Source organism: Myotis yumanensis, unplaced genomic scaffold (genome assembly GCF_028538775.1).
Source record: "Myotis yumanensis isolate MYYU_CA2020_CCGP unplaced genomic scaffold, mMyoYum1.0.hap1 SCAF_12, whole genome shotgun sequence".
Taxonomy (NCBI): Eukaryota; Metazoa; Chordata; class Mammalia; order Chiroptera; family Vespertilionidae; genus Myotis; species Myotis yumanensis.
This window is the reverse complement of record NW_027223763.1, coordinates 28,256,794-28,274,957: the sequence shown is the minus strand read 5'-3', so window position 1 is coordinate 28,274,957 and position 18,164 is coordinate 28,256,794. Positions and strand designations below refer to the sequence as shown.

The 18,164-nt window shown below is 41.1% G+C and overlaps 1 protein-coding gene across 9 annotated transcripts in view; it reads right to left on the bottom strand.

Annotated features, from left to right (window-relative positions):
• The window catches only part of RNF38 (ring finger protein 38), a 115,154-nt gene that overhangs the window by 57,095 nt on the left and 39,895 nt on the right, over window positions 1-18,164 (bottom strand). For 2 of the 9 annotated variants that reach the window (XM_070431187.1, XM_070431188.1), the window contains exons 1-2: window positions 8,430-8,742; window positions 204-353 (exon numbers count right to left, since the gene is read on the bottom strand). The exons of 1 other annotated variant lie outside the window; for it this stretch is intronic. In XM_070431187.1, the coding sequence (XP_070287288.1) occupies window positions 204-353; window positions 8,430-8,489 (210 nt within the window). In that variant the 5' untranslated portion in view covers window positions 8,490-8,742. 6 more of the 9 variants (XM_070431191.1, XM_070431186.1, XM_070431192.1 and 3 more) reach the window with 5 other exon arrangements.

Here is an 18,164-nt window from a genome sequence, read left to right as displayed (position 1 = left end):
GAGAAGATAAACATTCTTCAGAAAAGCAGGCTGAAATTTTTATATTAAAGAAGTCCTCTAAGAAGAATACTTATTCCCACACAGAACAGAAAATAAGAAGAGGGAAGATACTGAGAATTTTATTTCAAGTCTTCCTAGAAACAACCTAGAATGTTATCTGTGATTTTCAGCCCTACGTAGGGAAAGGGTAAATATATAAGAACCTGGAAGAAAGCTTTGAAGTGAGCATCCTCTTGAACGGTAGTGTTCTGATCACTTGGGAGGAGAGGGAACAGGCTCTGAAGTCTCACCCTTTCACAAATCACCTTGTTAGGATGGCCAGGTAGAGGTGCTGAATTGGCCCCGGGAGATATCTGGGAAAAAGAGGGAGAAGAAAAGGATAGTTCATGGCTAGCTGCACCAATGTGGAGAATCATGCCTATGAAGGATAGTCTGGATTTTCTAGGAATCTGATTTAGCAGAGACTGGAAAAAAATTAAAAATTAACCTTAAACATCAAAACAAATGCTAAGGTCAGCAAAGGTTGCCTCTGGCAATGGATTTCTCTTACAAAAACTTTTAAGGCAAAACAGCACTGCTCAAGAACACAAATTCCTTCCTATTTTTCCCATATAATTTCTACTGATATCTTTTCTGTTGGTATTAATTCTGAAATCCTAAAGGATACAGACAAGACTTTATGCTAAGAAAAACTGAGGTAAAAAATTATATATCTTATGTACTCAAAGATAAGTGTCCACCTGAACTAAGATCAATATATTTTCTCATTTTATTTTTTAGTTAAACTTCCAAATGACTGTGCAAAAGAAGACAAATAATTACAGAACATTTGTGGCAAAACTTCTATAGAGATCATAGGCATAAAAAACAAGACCATGGTAATCTCACCTCTATTCAACACAAACCTAGCGACTTTCCTAAGGAATAAAAGGCCAGATCATAAGCCCCAAAGTAAATGACTGCATGTTTTAAATTCACGACTGGATTTCAGGTTAATCCTCTCAGATTCATATGTAAATATACTTCATCTGTAGCATTTTAAATCATGAACATCATGAGTATCACCTGTTCCACTGTGCAGCGGAGCGAACTTCCCCCTTGGGGTGAGGGTCTGTGGACCCGCCTGTCCGTACACTGAAGACCATGTGTTTTTAGTCTTCTTCACTGCCTCATTCATTCCCTTACATGAGTATCTATTCTGTGACAGGCAATAAACCAAAAAGAGGCATGGTTTACTACCTTCAAGAAGTGTATGCTATGAAAATAAAGCAAATCACTGTACAATATAAAGAGTATCATCTTTCTCTGATAATGATAGATACCAGGTGCTATGAAAGGATAACTAGCAAGCGACAGTCAGGAAACTACGAAATGTTCAGTATAGCTGGTCAATAAGGAAGTAGCTATAGAGCAAGGCAGAAACAGATCATGAAGTGGCTTGCTAGCTATTAATAATCCCGATATAATCAACTTACTTGGTTCTTTTATAAATTTTTGTTTCTGGTTTGTTATCAGCCTGGTAAATAGATAACCATGCCTGTTGGGTTAGGAGGAAAATTACTTCCAAAGATCTTCCTAGGAGTAAAAGCGAAACACTTGCAGGCAGTAACTTTAGAATTTATTAATATTGCTACACAAAATGTTTTAAACATAAATTTAAAGCTTATCTCTGCACTACAAACATGAATGTGCTAATATCCTTTACCACTACGATGAAGTACGAATTGCTGAATCAAGGAACAGTTACTGGCTGCCTCCTGTAAGCAAAGAGTTATGTTAGAAAGAAAGATAAAACACGAATCCCACCCTCAAAAAGCTTATTCTAGTTTGTTTGTTTTTAAAAAGGATGCAAGTAGCCAACTACAGGATAATGTTTAAAATGCCATAATACAGGAAAAAATTAGAATGCAAGTAGGAGCTTGGTTTATTTGAAGGTAAGAGTAAGAAAAAATTTCATAGGAGAAAATATATTTCAAATTCCTGACTCCTCAATCTAAGACATTCTTTTTACCACTTTTGGCAATTCTCTCCTCTTCTCAAAACAGTCAGTTCCTTTATGTCAATTTCACATTCTTTTGGCAATCTTCTTAAGCTTATAATCTACAAAGTATCTTTGAAGAGTTACTTTAATAAGGCCATCTGCCTTCAACTATCATACCTAAAGTAGTCTGTATGAATAGCACTCTCACAAACTGCTCCTCCAAGTAGCTGGCTGCGAAAACAAAATCAGAGAATCAGGTTTCCTTTCCTTAATTCTTGTTCCTTTGAAAACTGAAACTGGCAAACCCTGGCCACTAGGGCCACAGTTAATAATTTTGAAGCATAGTCCTCTCCTACCCGCAATATCTTTTGGTCAGAAGCTCTATTTGTCTATAAAAAGGGAGGACAAACAATACAGTGGAGAAAAGCTATATTCAATTCCTATAGTTAATACAGATCTGGGACAAAAATTATAGATGCGTTTGAAAAAAAACCAGATACCCCCACTGAATAAGATAAAATCAGGCACAATCATGTGTGTGTGTTGGGGAGCCATTAGAATTTTAAGATGGCCTCCAAGACTCCCACCTCTAGTGCACATAGTATGATCCCTCCCTCCCTGGTGTATGGGTAGGACTGTAAATACAGTGAATTTTATTCCCATGAGTAGGTTAAATCACATGACCTAAATTATACAAACTCCTTCACAGAGATGAAGGGATTTTCAGATATAATTAAAATTCCAAGTCGGTTGGTTTGATTTAATCAATCACAAAGGGTAGATTATCCTGGGTAGGCCTGACTTAATCAAAGAAAGCCCTCAAAGAGGAATAGATCCCTTCCTGAAGAGATTCTGCTGTCAAACCCATAGAATAAGATGCTATGTTGTGAGAACGCACATTAAGAGGGCCACGAGGGAGAGACCTGATGGGTCAGGAGCTGAGAGGGGTCACCTGGCAGCTAGCAAGAAAAATCACAAGAACCGTGTTATGCCAACAACCAGTAAGCATGGAAAAGGACATCAAGTCTCTGATGAAATCACAGCTCCCCTCGGGTAAGACCTTAAACAGAGAGCCCCACAGCTAACCTATACAAGGACTCCTGATCCAGGCAAACTGTAAAATAACAGATTTGTGTTTTAAGCTACTAAATTTGTGGTAATTTATTACACAATAGAAAATTAACACTATATATGTCAATTGTTGTACCACATTCAAAGGAAAGTTTCTTCTCTGGAATTTTAGCTATATTAATTTGATTATAAAAGATATAAATAAGACATCTTAAAGCAATAAGCAGTATTAAAAATCTTAATCTTGTAATAGCTAACTTCAAATAAACTGGACTCTCTGATCTTTTACACACTGCCAGTCAGGATTAGTTGATTTGCTTAAAGCCACACATAAATACTAAGAGCTAAAATTTAAAGGCAAGCCTATCTCCTCTAAGGTTCATACTGAGCCCACAAAACCACCCTATGGTTTAAGAATTTTAAAAGTAACACTGTTCTTTATAATATAGTTGGTTTAGTAACTAACAATTATTCCCCAAGGCCTGTTTAAAGCTATATTGTTTTAGTTTTTTTGGGATTAATACTCACCCGAGGATACTTTTCCCACTGATTTTTAGAGAGTGGAAGGGAGAGGAAGAGACAGAGAGAGAAAGAAAAACAACTATGTTGAGAGAGACATCCATTGGTTGCCTCCTGCATGTGCCCCACCTGGGCCGGGATTGAGCCTGCAACTGAGGTCCATGCCCTTGACTGAAATGGAACCCAGGACCTTTCAGTAGTCTGCAGACTGATGTTCTAGCCACTGAGCCAAACCAGCTAGGGTTATAATTAAGTGTTTTTAAATATATTTGTTTCCTTCTACATTGTTTCTGACATAAATTTCCATTACTGCTCTAATTCTCCCTCAGTAAAAATTACTGAGGTTATACTATATCTGAAAATTGATACAATTCTATTTTTCTCTAACATGCAAGTGTTGAACATTACAAAGACATGGTAACTTTAACCTTCCCCAGAATGCAACTTATATTTAAAGATTCATGCCAAGAGAACATCCCTGAGATGGGATTAAACCTGCAACTCACACACTTCTCATATTTAATGTTTATTTAAATATTAGAGATCTGGTGCATAAAATTCATGCACGAGTAGAGTCCCTAGACCTGGCCGGCGATCAGGGCCGATCAGGGCCTTCCAGCTACTGACTGGGGCCTCCTTTTGCTCCACGCCACCCCCTGGTGGTCAGCGCACATCATAGTGAGCAGTTAAACTCTTGGTCGAACTCCTGAGGGGACAATTTGCATATTAGGCTTTTATATATATAGATAATTGTATGGCTAATCCACCCAGCATAACTGAGAAAAGCAATGCTTCACAAAACGAAAAGTTATTTAAAATAATTTAACCTTTTGAGTACCAACACATTACTATTTTAAGACATCTTCTGTTTATCTTTCGTTTAATGTGGCCTTTCCCTGATTGGTAACCATAATATAATCAAGAATTTAACCTTTGTCTTAGAGGGTGTGATAATTATCATCAGTTATCGTACTAAAAAAACACATAGAAGTTAGGTCCAGATATTGTGCCAGAACTTGTTTCCTCCAAAATAGCTTGTGAATACAGCTTGCTTCTTCATTCATTTACATTTTTCTGATAAAGGTGAGACACAGGATGTGCAGGTGTATTAAGTAATGTGCTTTCTACATAATAAAGTGCTCAAAGCCCTAACAGCCTTCTCCAAAATAGCCACATTTATCTCTAGAGGGAAAAAAAATTATTCACTGTTACTTGCAACTGGTCAGCAGCATTCAAATCATAGCCTAATAGAAGAAGGGAAAAACAAAACAAAAGATGAAGAGTCTTTTTTAGTGTTGACTCCAAGTCCCTCACTTACTTACTCTGTAAGGTCCAGCCAGGTCTGCGTATCTAAAAATGCAGAGGTCAAATTCAAATTATCCAAATAGTCTCACTGTTTCCAGGGTGGCAAATGTTAATCACCTGGAAAGTTATCAGGTAGATTTTATTAACAATTCAAAAGTCTGAATCAGTAATTTTCCTCTGATAAATTCTCAGGTTATACTCCAAAACATGGGAAAAACCATATGTAAAACATGTTCATCACAGCACATTAATATCAATAATTTAAAAGGGAACTAGAAGTAACCTAAATGTTTAACAAGTAAGTTATTTGCTAAATAAGAGTATGGTACCCATGCTTGGTGGATTATTATGCAATCATTAAATCATTTAAGGACTGGTACTACCTACAGGGTGGGTGGTGGGAGGGAATCATTGCTGTCAAGCACTGGGGCAATCCTTTTTAAAAACAAACTACTATTCCCATTCTTGAGTTAAGGGTCCATGTATTTCTGGAAGCAGAGCAGAGCCAGGATTGGTGAAAGTAGTGGGAAGGTTCCACTCTACCCTTTCTCCCACTCCACAGTCCCATAAATTATTAGGGGGGGAAAGCAGGCATATTACATGTATTGAGAAAGTGGACATAAAGATTAGGAAAAAATTAAGAGTTACACATTCTTTTAATAAATTGTTTCTTTCCTTCCCTCCCACAAATCCAGATTTGCCTGTACAAGGATTATTCTCCCCTCAAGGAAATGTGTCTAAAATAATTTTACTTGGAACTGGTAACTTCTTAGTAGATTGCTAACTCTTCAAGATTTAGCTCTAAGAATTACATGGATTTAGAAAAAGTCCAGACCACAAGTAGTTCAAATAAATACAAAAATTGTGTGTGTATTTGAAAAGATGAAGTGTGACTATGCTCTTTATGATTCTTATTAAATAAAAATCATAACTAATTCAAATATTTATTGCATATTTACCATGTGTTAGATGCTGTGAATACAATGGGAAAAAAGAAACAGTCCTCGCCCTCAAAGATATTCAGTCTAGTGAAGCAATTCAACAGAAACTATAAATGAAGATAATTGGGCCCCCTAACAAAAGGGGTTAGAGCAGCGGTTCTCAACCTGTGGGTCGCGACCCCTTTGGGGGTCGAACAACCATTTCACAGGGGTCGCCTAAATACATCCTGCATATCAGATATTTACATTACGATTCATAACAGTAGCAAAATTACAGTTATGAAGTAGCAACGAAAATAATTTTATGGTTGGGGGTCACCATAACATAAGGAACTATATTAAAGGGTCGCGGCATTAGGAAGGTTGAGAACCACTGGGTTAGAGGAAAGTATTCAAATAGAGGGAGAAGGTAAAGTGTTTAAATCCTTAAAAAAAAAAGGAGCATGAAAAGATATCTGTGTGTGTGTGTGTGTGTGTGTGTGTGACTGTATACATGGCCCCTCTTCATCTATTTGCTCAAATTTCTCGCTCATCTATTGTATGTTTGCTTTATCTCCTCCAGATAAACAATATCAGATATAGGAACTTAACATTTGCTGAATGAACTAGACCTGTTGGGTTCAAATGTGTATTTACAATCTGTACACTCTCAAATAAAGCAAGCCATGAATTAACCGAAGTAGCACAGAAGTGAAAATGAACAGAGGCAATAGGAAAACAACCAGAAAACCAGTAAGTAGACCTAGACATTACAGAACAATCATAGGACTAATCAAGAACTATCTTCCCAGCAAAATGAATTACATAATGGTGGTGGCCTAACCAAAACTGGGGCAGCACAGAGAGAAATAGATAGAATAGACTGGAAATAGAAGACAAAGATAATCTTGATCAATAATCTTTCCATGCTGATCAATCATTTTGGAGATTTTTACCTAAGGATTTTTTAGCCATGCTTCCCACCTATGGCCTTGGAAAAAAGTAAAAAGTGAGCACAAATAAAATGTAACTAAAAGTCTGACCCAAAGCTGTTGGCAGAGAGACAATAGAACTACACTCTACATTATGATGCTATCAGACTTAGTTATATCTAACATGCTCTGTCCACCTTTCATCAAAAATCAGGCTACTCTAGTAAATTCCCAATTTTTATTCAGATTAACACTTGCAAACTTAATTTAGCTTTAAAAACAAACGGGTATATAAACTTCACAAATATACAATCACAAACTACCTTCTCTAGAATCACAAAAGATATCAAAGGTAGATAAACCACAAAAATCATTTAAAATAAACTCTCATATTTTACAGATGAAGACCCGAGGCTCACATGGCTAGTCTGTTGGCAAAACTGATTCAACTATAGATTCTAAAAAGCCACAAATTCTCTTGGAAATAGGCATTACAGAAAATGATAAAAATCAACTTAAAATCAAAGCCCTACCATAGACTGAAGGTTTAATAGGTTTTTCAAAAAATGAAAGATATTATGCTAGTGAGATATTAAGCCAGCAAAAACTGGAGAAAAGGGAAAATCCAGTTATTAATTTCATCTTTTGATTGCAGTACGTCCCAGCTTCACTGCCACTGATCTGATACCTATATTTGTTCTTGCGTTGTCACTTCTATATAAATCCAATTTCTATTTGACCGTATTCTCCAAAAACAGGAACCATTTTACCTTGATTCCAACTGTCCCTAGATCCTTATTGTTTTCATAAAAACTGTGTGAATGGATTAAAAAAAATTTAAGCCTAGTTACCAGGGCTGCTTGCTATTTAAAGGAATTTTGTGATGTGTTAACCATACTGCAATCAAGGCCAAATAGGCTCTAAAAAGACATATACTTACATTTTCGTACATTAAGTGCGCCTCCTTAAGAAAAAAATGCCATTCATATGATTTTAGCAATCGTTACATGTTAAGTATTCATGTTTCTATTTATGATGAAAGAATTAGCATGCCTAACTTCTGAGTATAGGCATACATCACTTTTGCAGCACAAAGAAAAAGCGAGGTCCCTTTCAAGTCTTACACACGACAATGTAAACTTTATTTTTTAGCCCTGAATCATCTGAAAACTCCCGGTTCAAAACCAACCTCTCTCATTCTTCAGCCCTGAAAAGAAGAACTTTCATCCCCTGAGAACAAAATACAGCCTGTCCAGAAACCCGCTGTGGCAGAAGGACGCGAGAAAGGTCCCTTCCGACTGGTTCCACGTTCTCCTGGGTGACATCATTTCACCTGCGCCTTGGCAAACAGGAAGGTAGCCAGAGAGCGAGGCCATCTGCCAGGGGCAGCTGGCTGGAGCTCCTGCTGGCTGGGCCCCACTCCTCGCCACCGCCTGGGAGACAAAGCGCGGCCCGGCCGCGCCCCTGCGAACACCGGACAACTACACCTCCGCCTGGCCGCAGCCCGAAGCCTCCCAACGGCCTGAGGGCCGTCCCGCCCTCGCGCGGGAACCAACGGCCGCGCCTCCCAGTACCTGCAAGGGAAGGCTCCGCCCTGCGGGGTTGCTCCCGTGGCCCCCAGCGGGCCCGCCGCCTCCTATTGTGACCTCTCGCCCAGCCAGTGGCCAGCTCGCCAGCTCCCTTGTCCCCGGGCCTCCTCACCCCCGGAACCCGGGCTCCGACCAAGGCGCTGTCACGGCGCTTCCTTCCTCTCGGTACCATCACACGGATGGGGCGCGCCAGGAAACGACAGCTGCACACCCGGAGCTGACAGTCAGCTAACGCCTCGGGGGCTCCATGCTCCCCACCCCCGCGCCCTAACTGCCGGGCTGCTGCCCCGCCCGCTGCACCCCACCGCAGGGCTCCAAGACCAGCTTCCCGAGCGCCGGCGCACTCCTCTCCGCTGCGCGCGCAGGCGACGCCCCTCGCACTAGGCCGCGTGACGCCCAGCACGCGGACCTCCCCCCTTCTGGGTTCTTGATCACCCCAGCCCCGCCCCCTCTTGGGAACAAACCTAGCGGGCCAGGGAGCTCGCAAAACCGACCAACAGACGCTCCGCCTCTTTCCCCCTCAGCTCAGCACGAGCCCCCTTTGTTTCCACCCCGAGGGGGAAGGGGCGGGGCTGCGGGCGACTCAGACTAGTTCCGGCAACAGACCGCGCACCACGCCCCTGCGCAACCGGGCTCCTGCGCAGCCCCGCCCCCGCGGCCCCATCTAGCCCACCTCCCTCGCTCTGTCCATTCCCACACTCCCTAAATTGTTGCTGTTGGTCCCTGCCTCCCACCTCCAAAACTCAGTAGTCAAACAGTGACTGAGCTCACTCAAATTCGTAATACATATTCATGTGGCCTGAGGAATTTTTATTGATGTAGAGGAAGGTGTCTCACAAAGGAGCAAGCATTTTCGAACCCAACTTACCTGACTGTAAGGCTTAATTAAAAAGTGACAGTTATTCAGACCTTGCTGAGAATGGGAAATGAGAGGTAAGAAGGCTGAAGCCGGCTTGGTGACCTGATCATGTTCAAGATCTAAAAGAGGAAGTAAGACCTTCCATAAAAAGCACAATAAATACAAGGAAAAGATAGTTAAGTGGTATCGAGAAAAGGATGGCAGTCAAGGGACCATTATGGAAGAAGTGGGCTTTAAGCAGATAGGAATTAGATGATGTCTTCAAGGATAGTGATCATATTTTACAGTGGTCTAATGGGGGAGGGGGGCACACAAAACAAACAAAAAACGGGTTCTTAGTTCTTTTGGCATTAAACAAGTCTCCTTCCCAGTTTGGTCTCAAGCTGCCTCTAGTAGAAGATTAGGGAATCAGACTAAAATGATGTTGGAGGACCCTCTGAACCTCTATGTATGAATATGGTAATTATCTGTATATATCTGTTTCCCAGATCAGGCTCAGCACTGGGACTCTGTTTTGACTCTGTAACCACCCCAAGGTCCAAACCTACATACAGCCTGAAACACAACAGCAGGTGCTTAACAACTGCTGACTCAAAACTCCAGCAATAACATCAAAGGTTTTTACAATTCTTGGACAAAGAAAAGCCAGAATGAGATAAGGGCCCCTATGAACATAACCCCTCCCCCAGCCCCAACCACCATTATATAACCCAGTTACAGAGTTGATTCTTCCCTCAAAGAACTCTGCCAATCTAACAAAGCAGCCAATTTGGAGATGATTACACCCAATTTTTTACATTTTTATTTTCCATTTCACGGTAAAGAGTCATAAATCCCAGCCACACGTTTACACCCAATGCAATCCATTTTTAACATTTGAATTCCTCATAACTCCTCCTCTGCTGCTGTGGATTGACCTGACATTACAGAACTTCCACCAGAATCTCAGATACACAAGCTTCCTTACACAATACCACCCTGAAACAGTTTTTCCTGTATACTGGGATATGGGCTATGTGTTGAGAGGGAAAAAGGAGGAAAAATACTGGGAAAGGGGAGGGAAATTATCATTTGAGAGTTGTCCAATCATAAGAGTCAGATTCCTCAAGTGCTGAATCTCAGCAGCAAAAATCTACTACAGTCCTCCAGGGTTCCTAACAGTTCAGTTTATCTGAATCCCCCTTTGTGAGGCAAATTCCTTGAGAACCCTTCTCAAATGGTTAAGATCTTAGCTACCTGGGCTCTTAAAGCTTAACCCAAGGAGTCTGCCTAGATGTAAACAATGTTCCCTCCCCTCAAGGTTGAATAGTTTGAAATTCGTACTGCAATTTCTTCTCTAATTGATTTTCTTAACCAAAAAATCTGGTGCCCTGCTAATAAATACCCAAAGATAAGTTTAAGGTGGGCCAATTATACCAGAGCATTTGTTCAACTCCAGTCCACCTATAACTTTATTTGGTGTCTGATTTTTAAAAAAAGGGAAGTCTTGTTAGAGGTGACCAATAATACTTTCTGCAGTGATGGAAATGTCTGACATCTGCACCATCCAAAAGGTGGCCACAGCTACATATGGCTACTGAGCACTTGAAATGGGGCTAGTGCAACTAACGTGATGACCAGATCAGTTAAATAGTCACATGTAGCTAGGGGACAGCACAGCACTTGTAGGAATAGTTGCTTGCAAGAAGAACTTCTTGAGAATTTTGACTCCAAGACTGCCCTTTAAAATTGGTTTTCACAACACATATGAAAAATATGAATGACTACTAAAAACTTCTTCCTGAGGTACCCAAGTCATTTATGTCCCCTCACATCTAAAATAAAAATACAGGTATCCCCCACATTTCAAAAGCCTGCTTTGTATCACTTCACTTTTATGGAAGAACTACATTAGTGCCTGTTTTTGCTAGCCAAAAGGAGTCTGAAGAGGATTTAGCAAAAATAGGGGATGAGCATTTGTTTTGCTGTGCAGAAAGAGTGGCACCACCAAGCTCTGTCATGGGCAGCTACACTCAGCATCTCAGCAGCAAGCTGCCATTGCTCTAAACTGTATCTGAGTATCTGTGCTTTATCTTGATTTATTTTGCACATTTGTTAGCAAGATGTGCACTTTATGCCACTTCAGCTTATGAAAGGTTTCACAGGAATACTCTACTTTAAGATAATGGAGGAAACCTGCATACTAAAACAATGCTTACCAAACAGGAAAATACTGAAGTTCTTTTAAATATGTCTGGTTACTGGGGTTGTCTACTCTGGTGTCCTACCATTCTAATATGTGTCAATAACACCTGATATTTTGATTGGGCTGCACTGGATCTAGAGATGATATAAGGGCTGCTGATCTCTTTACAATATTGAATCTTCTATCTATGAGCAAGATGCATCCTTATATTGTCTGAGTCACTAATTTTTTTCCATAATGCTTCACAATTTTTTGTAGCGGTCTTGCACATTTTTCTTAGCTTTATCTAGGTTTTCTATATAACTAGAAGCCCGGTGCACGAAATTCGTGCAGGGGCAGGGGGGCAGGGGGTGGGTCCCTCAGCCCGGCCTGCACCCTCTTGCAATCCAGGACCCCTCAGGTTATGTCCAACTGCCGGTTTAGGACCGATCCTGCAGGGATCCTGCAGGGATCGGGCCTAAACCGGCAGTTGGACATCCCTCTTGCAATCTGGGACCACTGGCTCCTAACCGCTAGCCTGCCTGCCTGCCTGATCGCCCCTAACCACTCTGCCTGCCTGCCTGATCACCCCTAACTACTCACCTGCCTGCCTGATGCCCCTAACTGCTTGCCTGCCTGCCTGATTGCCCCTAACTACCTCTGCCTGCCTGCCTGATGCCCCTAACTGCTTGCCTGCCTGCCTGATTGCCCCTAACTACCTCTGCCTGCCTGCCTGATTGCCCCTAACCACTCTGCCTGCCTGCCTGATCGCCCTAACCACTGTCTGCCTGCCTGATCGCCTCTAACTGCTGGCCTGCCTGCCTGATTGCCCCTAACCACTGCTGCCTCGGCCCCCGCCGCAGCAGCTTTGTCTGGAAGGACGCCCGGAAGGTCGTTCGGCTGTCCAGTCTAATTAGCATATTATGCTTTTATTATTATAGATTATTAATTCTAATAGTTTACCTGTATTCTTTTGAATTTTCTATACATACAATCCTGTTGGCAGAAAATAATGACTGTTCAGTATCTTTCTTTCCAACACATTTTCCTTTTATTCTTTTTCTTTTTTGGTCTTGATTTACTGTATTGGCTAGGATCTCTGGTACAGTGCTAAACAGATACAGTGAGAGCAGGCATTTCTATCTTATTTCAAAACAGGAAAACTTTCAACATTTCACATTTAAGTATTTTTACAGTAGGTTTTTTTTGTAACCTCTTTAGCAAATTAAGGGAGTTCTCTTTTATTTCTATTTTGTTTAAAGTTTAACATAAATGGATGTTTAATTTTACTTTTTTTTTTAAATCTATGAGCTAATTATATGATTTTTTCTGTTAATGTGTGAATTACAATGATTGGTTTTGGGTGTTAAACCAACTTTACATTTCTAATTAAAAAAAAAAAATGTCTTGCCTGGCCAGTGTGGGTCAATGGGTGAGTGTCAACCAATGAACCAGGAAGTCATGGGTTCAATTCCAGGTCAGGACACAGGCCTGGGTTGCGGGCTCTATCCTCCGGGTATTGCAGGAGGCAGACAATCAATCATTCTCTCTCATCATTAATGTTTGTCCCTCTCTGATATCAAAACATGTCTTATGTGTTGTTGGATTTGGTTTGCCAATATTTTGTTTAGGATTTTTATATCTGTGTCCTTGAATGAGGTGAGCTGTTATTTTATATTTTTGTAATGTCTTTGTCAAGTTTTGTTACAAAGGTTATAATAGCCTCAGAAAATAAAATCAGAAAGTGTTCTCTTTCTACTCCCTGGAAGAGTTTCTGTAAGATTGGTGTTATGCTTTCTTTAAATGTTTGGTAGAATTTTCTGGTTAGTCAACTGAACTTGGAATTAAATTTCTTGAATAATTATGGATTTCTTGTTAGATTTTCTGTCTTTTCCTCATTCTGAAACTCACAATCTGCTTCTAGAAAACTATCTCACAATCTTGTCAATTTGAAGGATACTACTGCTGGAAATATGTTTTCAAATACACTTTATAAGTAATACTTACACATAAATTTTACCTAAGTAATAGTAGTCTGCCAAACAGTAAATATAAAATTTGATTTTGTGCTCAATTTTTTTCATTTCTAGATATCAAAGAATCCTATATAATAAAAGGCTAATATGCAAATTGTCCCCTTGACTGGGAGTTCAGCCAGGGGGCAGGGCCAGCCAGCCAACTGCCCATGGCCCCTCCCCCCGGACAGCCCCACCCTCAATCGCCCCCCGTACTCCGATCGGGTAGGCCGGCAGGACCCCACCCGTGCACTTCGGGCACCAGGCCACTAGTATCTAAATAATAGTTATTTGAAGCAGCGGTCGCCAACTGGTGGTCCACGGACCACTGGTGGTCCACAAGGTCTGAAAGGTTGGCGACTGCTGATTTGAAGGACCTTTATACAAAAGAAATGATCACAGGCTGTAGGTTTCTTATCCTAGTCTACACACGTGTATCACAACACCTGACAGTATTTTTTAAATGGCTATTTCCCCCTCTAATAAGCTCCTCTGGGGCAGGTCCCATTTCTCCTTTGTATATTACTGACATCCATAATGGGAGAATGTTGGCTGATAGAAGAAACAAAAAAAAAGAAAGAAGGAGGGGCATCTCCTAGTTTAACATGTTGAAAGGCATGATTGAAAAGCTGAAGATAAAGAAGCACTTGTCCAGATGCCGAAGAACCATGCGCATGAAGGAAAAAGATCAGGAAAAGAAAAGCTACACACTTTTGGGCCCTGCCCTGCCAAAGAAAGTGCTGGGTAGAGAATGGCCTTCCTGCTGGAAGTCTGTGACCTCTATGATAAGAAGGCAGTTTCCCACTGTTAATACTGTCAGAAAAGGGGTTGTGCTACCATCATATCCACTGCCAAGTCTCCTGACTGCAACCTCATTCCAATCTCAACCACCACTGCTGAGTTAGTAGCCTCTACTCTGTTCTAAAATAGCATTAATCCTCTTAACTTTGCAAATATACATTTACTTGACTCTTTTGCCCATTAGACAGTAAATTCCTTGAAGCTATAGACTAAGCCTCACTGACTCTGGCAAGGGGTCTAGCACATGGCAAGAGCTCAAGAGTCTCATCAAAGATATGTAAATACTTTACCACAGTGACATTTCTAATGTTTTTATCAATAGGTAAATTCCCAGGGAGAAATGGGGGACAGAAACAGAGTGGGTAGTAAACGAGAGGAACAAGGACACAAAAAATTTCAAAATTTCCTGAAGCAAGTTCTGCTCATCCTCCTCCCCTAAAAGTTCCCCTACTTCTACCAAAACCAGTTAAAAGAAGTAATAAGATTAATCTACTCAGAGGAAAGGTGTATTGGTTTAGCACTATTCAGGCTATGCTGAATCTACAAGCATGACCAAACTTGATCTAATGTGAAACAAGCAGCATAGACACTTTCATCCCTGTTATCCCTGCAGAATGAAAAGGTTAATTATCAGCAGCTGCCAGTTATAATTGTAAAAGTGCATCCAAACTCACTGAAAACCTTCCATAATATAGCTATACTAGAGGCCTGGTGCACAAAAATTTGCGCACTTGGGGGATGTCCACCTGCCACCACCAACCGGTCACTATGATGCACACTGACCATCATGGGGCAGATGCTCAATGCAGAAACTGCCCTCTGGTTGTCAGTGCACTCCCTGAGGGGATCGGGCCTAAGCTGGCAGTCAGACATCCCTCTGGCAGCCCGGGAGCCCTCGGGGGATGTCTGATGGCAGCCTAAGCCGCAGTCGGACATCCTTAGCGTTGTCGAGGAGGTGGGAGAGGCTCCCGCCACCGCTGCCACTGCGATCACAGCCATCAGCTCAGCTTGTGGCTGAGCAGAGCTCCCCCTGTGGGAGTGCACTGACCACCAGGGGGCAGCTCCTGCATTGAGCGTCTGCCCCCTGGTAGTCAGTGTGCATCATAGTGACCGGTCTTTCTGCCGTTAGGGTCAATTTGCATATTACCCTTTTATTATATAGGATAGGCTTTGGCATAAGAGAGTGTCAGACCCACAGTGCAGGTGAGAGATGCCAGGCACTGCTCCATAGCAGAGGGGATAATGGAGGAAGAACTCTTAAGACAGTGAAGGCGGGAAGAAGCTAAAACAGATACAGGGTGAAAAGTCATCAGCCAGGAAGGAGTTCAAGAGGGATGAGTGAATAAACCAGATGCCCAGAATAAACCGAATTAGAAAGAAAAAAATAAGAGACGTACACCATGCCAGAAATGGAGTGGCTAGGGTGCAAATAAAACATGCATTATACATCATATATGTTCCATGTCTGAGCACAGTAAATGGGAAAGAGCTGACTCTGAGGCATGACCCTCCTTAACATGTACCTTTGAGGCAGAGATCTCAAAGTCCCCTTGCTCATTCTGTTCTGGTGAACAAGGCACATCGTAGGAGAAATTCTAGTTGCTAAGACTCTCACTCTAAATTGCTCCAGAAGCTTAATCTGAGTGTAAATAACACTCTGCTAATATAGTTTTACAAAATCCATTGAATAGTCACAGGCAAAGAAGGCACTAAAGGAAAATATGATCTGAAAAGCCAGTGATGGGCTGTACTTATACAAGGGCTTCAAGAAAATAATTAATGGTATATGCCCTGATTAAGAAACAGAGACGCGAAACACCAATCAGAAAGAATATTTGCACCCATATGTTCATAGCAGCACAATTCACCATAGCTAAGATCTGGAAACAGCCTAAGTGCCCATCAGTAGATGAATGGATTAGAAAACTGTGGTACATCTACACGATGGAATACTATGCTGCTGTAAAAAAGAAGGAACTCTTACCATTTGCAACAGCATGGATGGAACTGGAGAGCATTATGCTAAGTGAAATAAGCCAGTCAATGAAGGAAAAATACCACATGATCTCACTCATTCATGGATAATAAAGACCATTACAAACTTTTGAACAGTAATAGATACAGAGGCAGAGCTGCCTCAAACTGATTGTCAAACTGCTTTGGGAAGGCCAGAGAGGGTTGGGGGGCAGAAGGGAGGGGAGTAAGAGATCAACCGAAGGACTTGTATGCATGCATATAAGCATAACTAATGGACATAAGACACTGGGGGGGTAAGGGAGGGCAGGGGATTGTCAAGGGCGGGGGGTGGGGGAAGGACACACATGTAATACCCTTTGTAATACTTATTATAATATTTTTTTAAAAAAAGAATAACAACAAAAAAAAAGAAACAGAGACGCACAACTAGCTCCTTCACTTTGGGCAGAACAATGAAAAAGCATTGCTGAAAGGGACATGGTAATGAGAGAGAGTTTAAAATGTTTGAGATGCAAGAAACATGAGAATGTTCTCTAAGTGGATCAGACCACGTGAATATCTTGTAACCTCCCCCATGTTTGATGAGAACTGGATCTCCTCTAGGGAATCCTGGTAGATGTCATTAGTCACTAGAGAAATGCAAATTAAAACCGCAATGAGATGCCACTTCACACTCACTATAATTTAAAAGACAATCAAAAAGTGTTGACGCATTTTCTGGAATGCAAAATGGTGCAGGTACATTGGAAAATAAACCAATATCCATTAACTAGTGAACAGATAAACAAAATGTGTTAGGTCCCTACAGTGAAATATTATTCACCCATAAAAAGGAATGGAGTACTGATTCATGCTACAACACAGATGAGCCCTGAAATCATCATGCTAAGTGAGAGAAGCCAGACATAAACAACCACATATTGTGTGATTCCATTTACATGAAACTAGAGGCCCGGTGCATGACATTCGTGCACTGGAGGGGAGGGAGAGGTCCCTCAGCACGGCCTGTGCCCTTTTGCAGTCCGGGAGCCCTCAGGGGATGTCTGACTGCCATGGAGGCAGGAGAGGCTCCCACCACCGCCACTATGCTCGCCAGCTGTCAGCCAGCTTCTGGCTGAGCAGCACTCCCCTTATGGGAGCGTACTGACCACCCGGGGGCAGCTCCTGAGTTGAATGTCTGCCCCCTGGTGGTCAGTGTGCGTCATAGTGACTGGTCGTTCCGCTGTTCAGTCGATTTGCATATTACCCTTTATTATATAGATTATTACATAGAATGTGCAGAACAGGCAAATCTATAGTGACAGAAAGATCAGAGATTGTCAGGAGCTGGGGAGTGACTGCTAATTAGTATCAATGTGTTGTTTTTTTCAACTCCCAGTATCATTTATTTTTCCTAGAATCCAGATACAATTAACTGTAGCAAGACAATGCTCAATACTATTTAAGTCTCACTTTAGGTTTTTAAACTACGTCAGTATTTGTAAACAAAAATTTGACATACCAACAAATTTATTCAATATTGATGTAACTACAATATTTTATATGTAGCACATAGACTCTAATATAACAGAATTTGGCCTTTATAAACTAGCTTACACACAAAGTTACTCTTTGCTTATCTGTCCTAATCTATTTAGTGTTATACCGACAGACCTCCTTCCATTGTTTTTAATATGTAAACAGATGATTCCTCCCCTTAAGACAAAATGAAAAAGAAACAGAAGTTCCCATTCAGAAAAAACATTAACAGAATTATCCAAATCTAAAGTATCAGCAAATATAACACCAGAAATAGATTATGGGCAACTCTTAGGTCTTTTACCTAAGTAGTATAAATAGAAAGTTACAGTGTTGACCAAAAGAACATGCAGGTTTCTCATTAAACTTTGTTTTAATGGGCCTCAGAATTCTGTAGCTGATTTTTGGTCAAGTCGTTTCTATTAAAAAGCACTGATTTTAAAAACTAATAACTTTAAAACACACACACACACACACACACACACACACACACGTCCACAAAACATTCTCCTT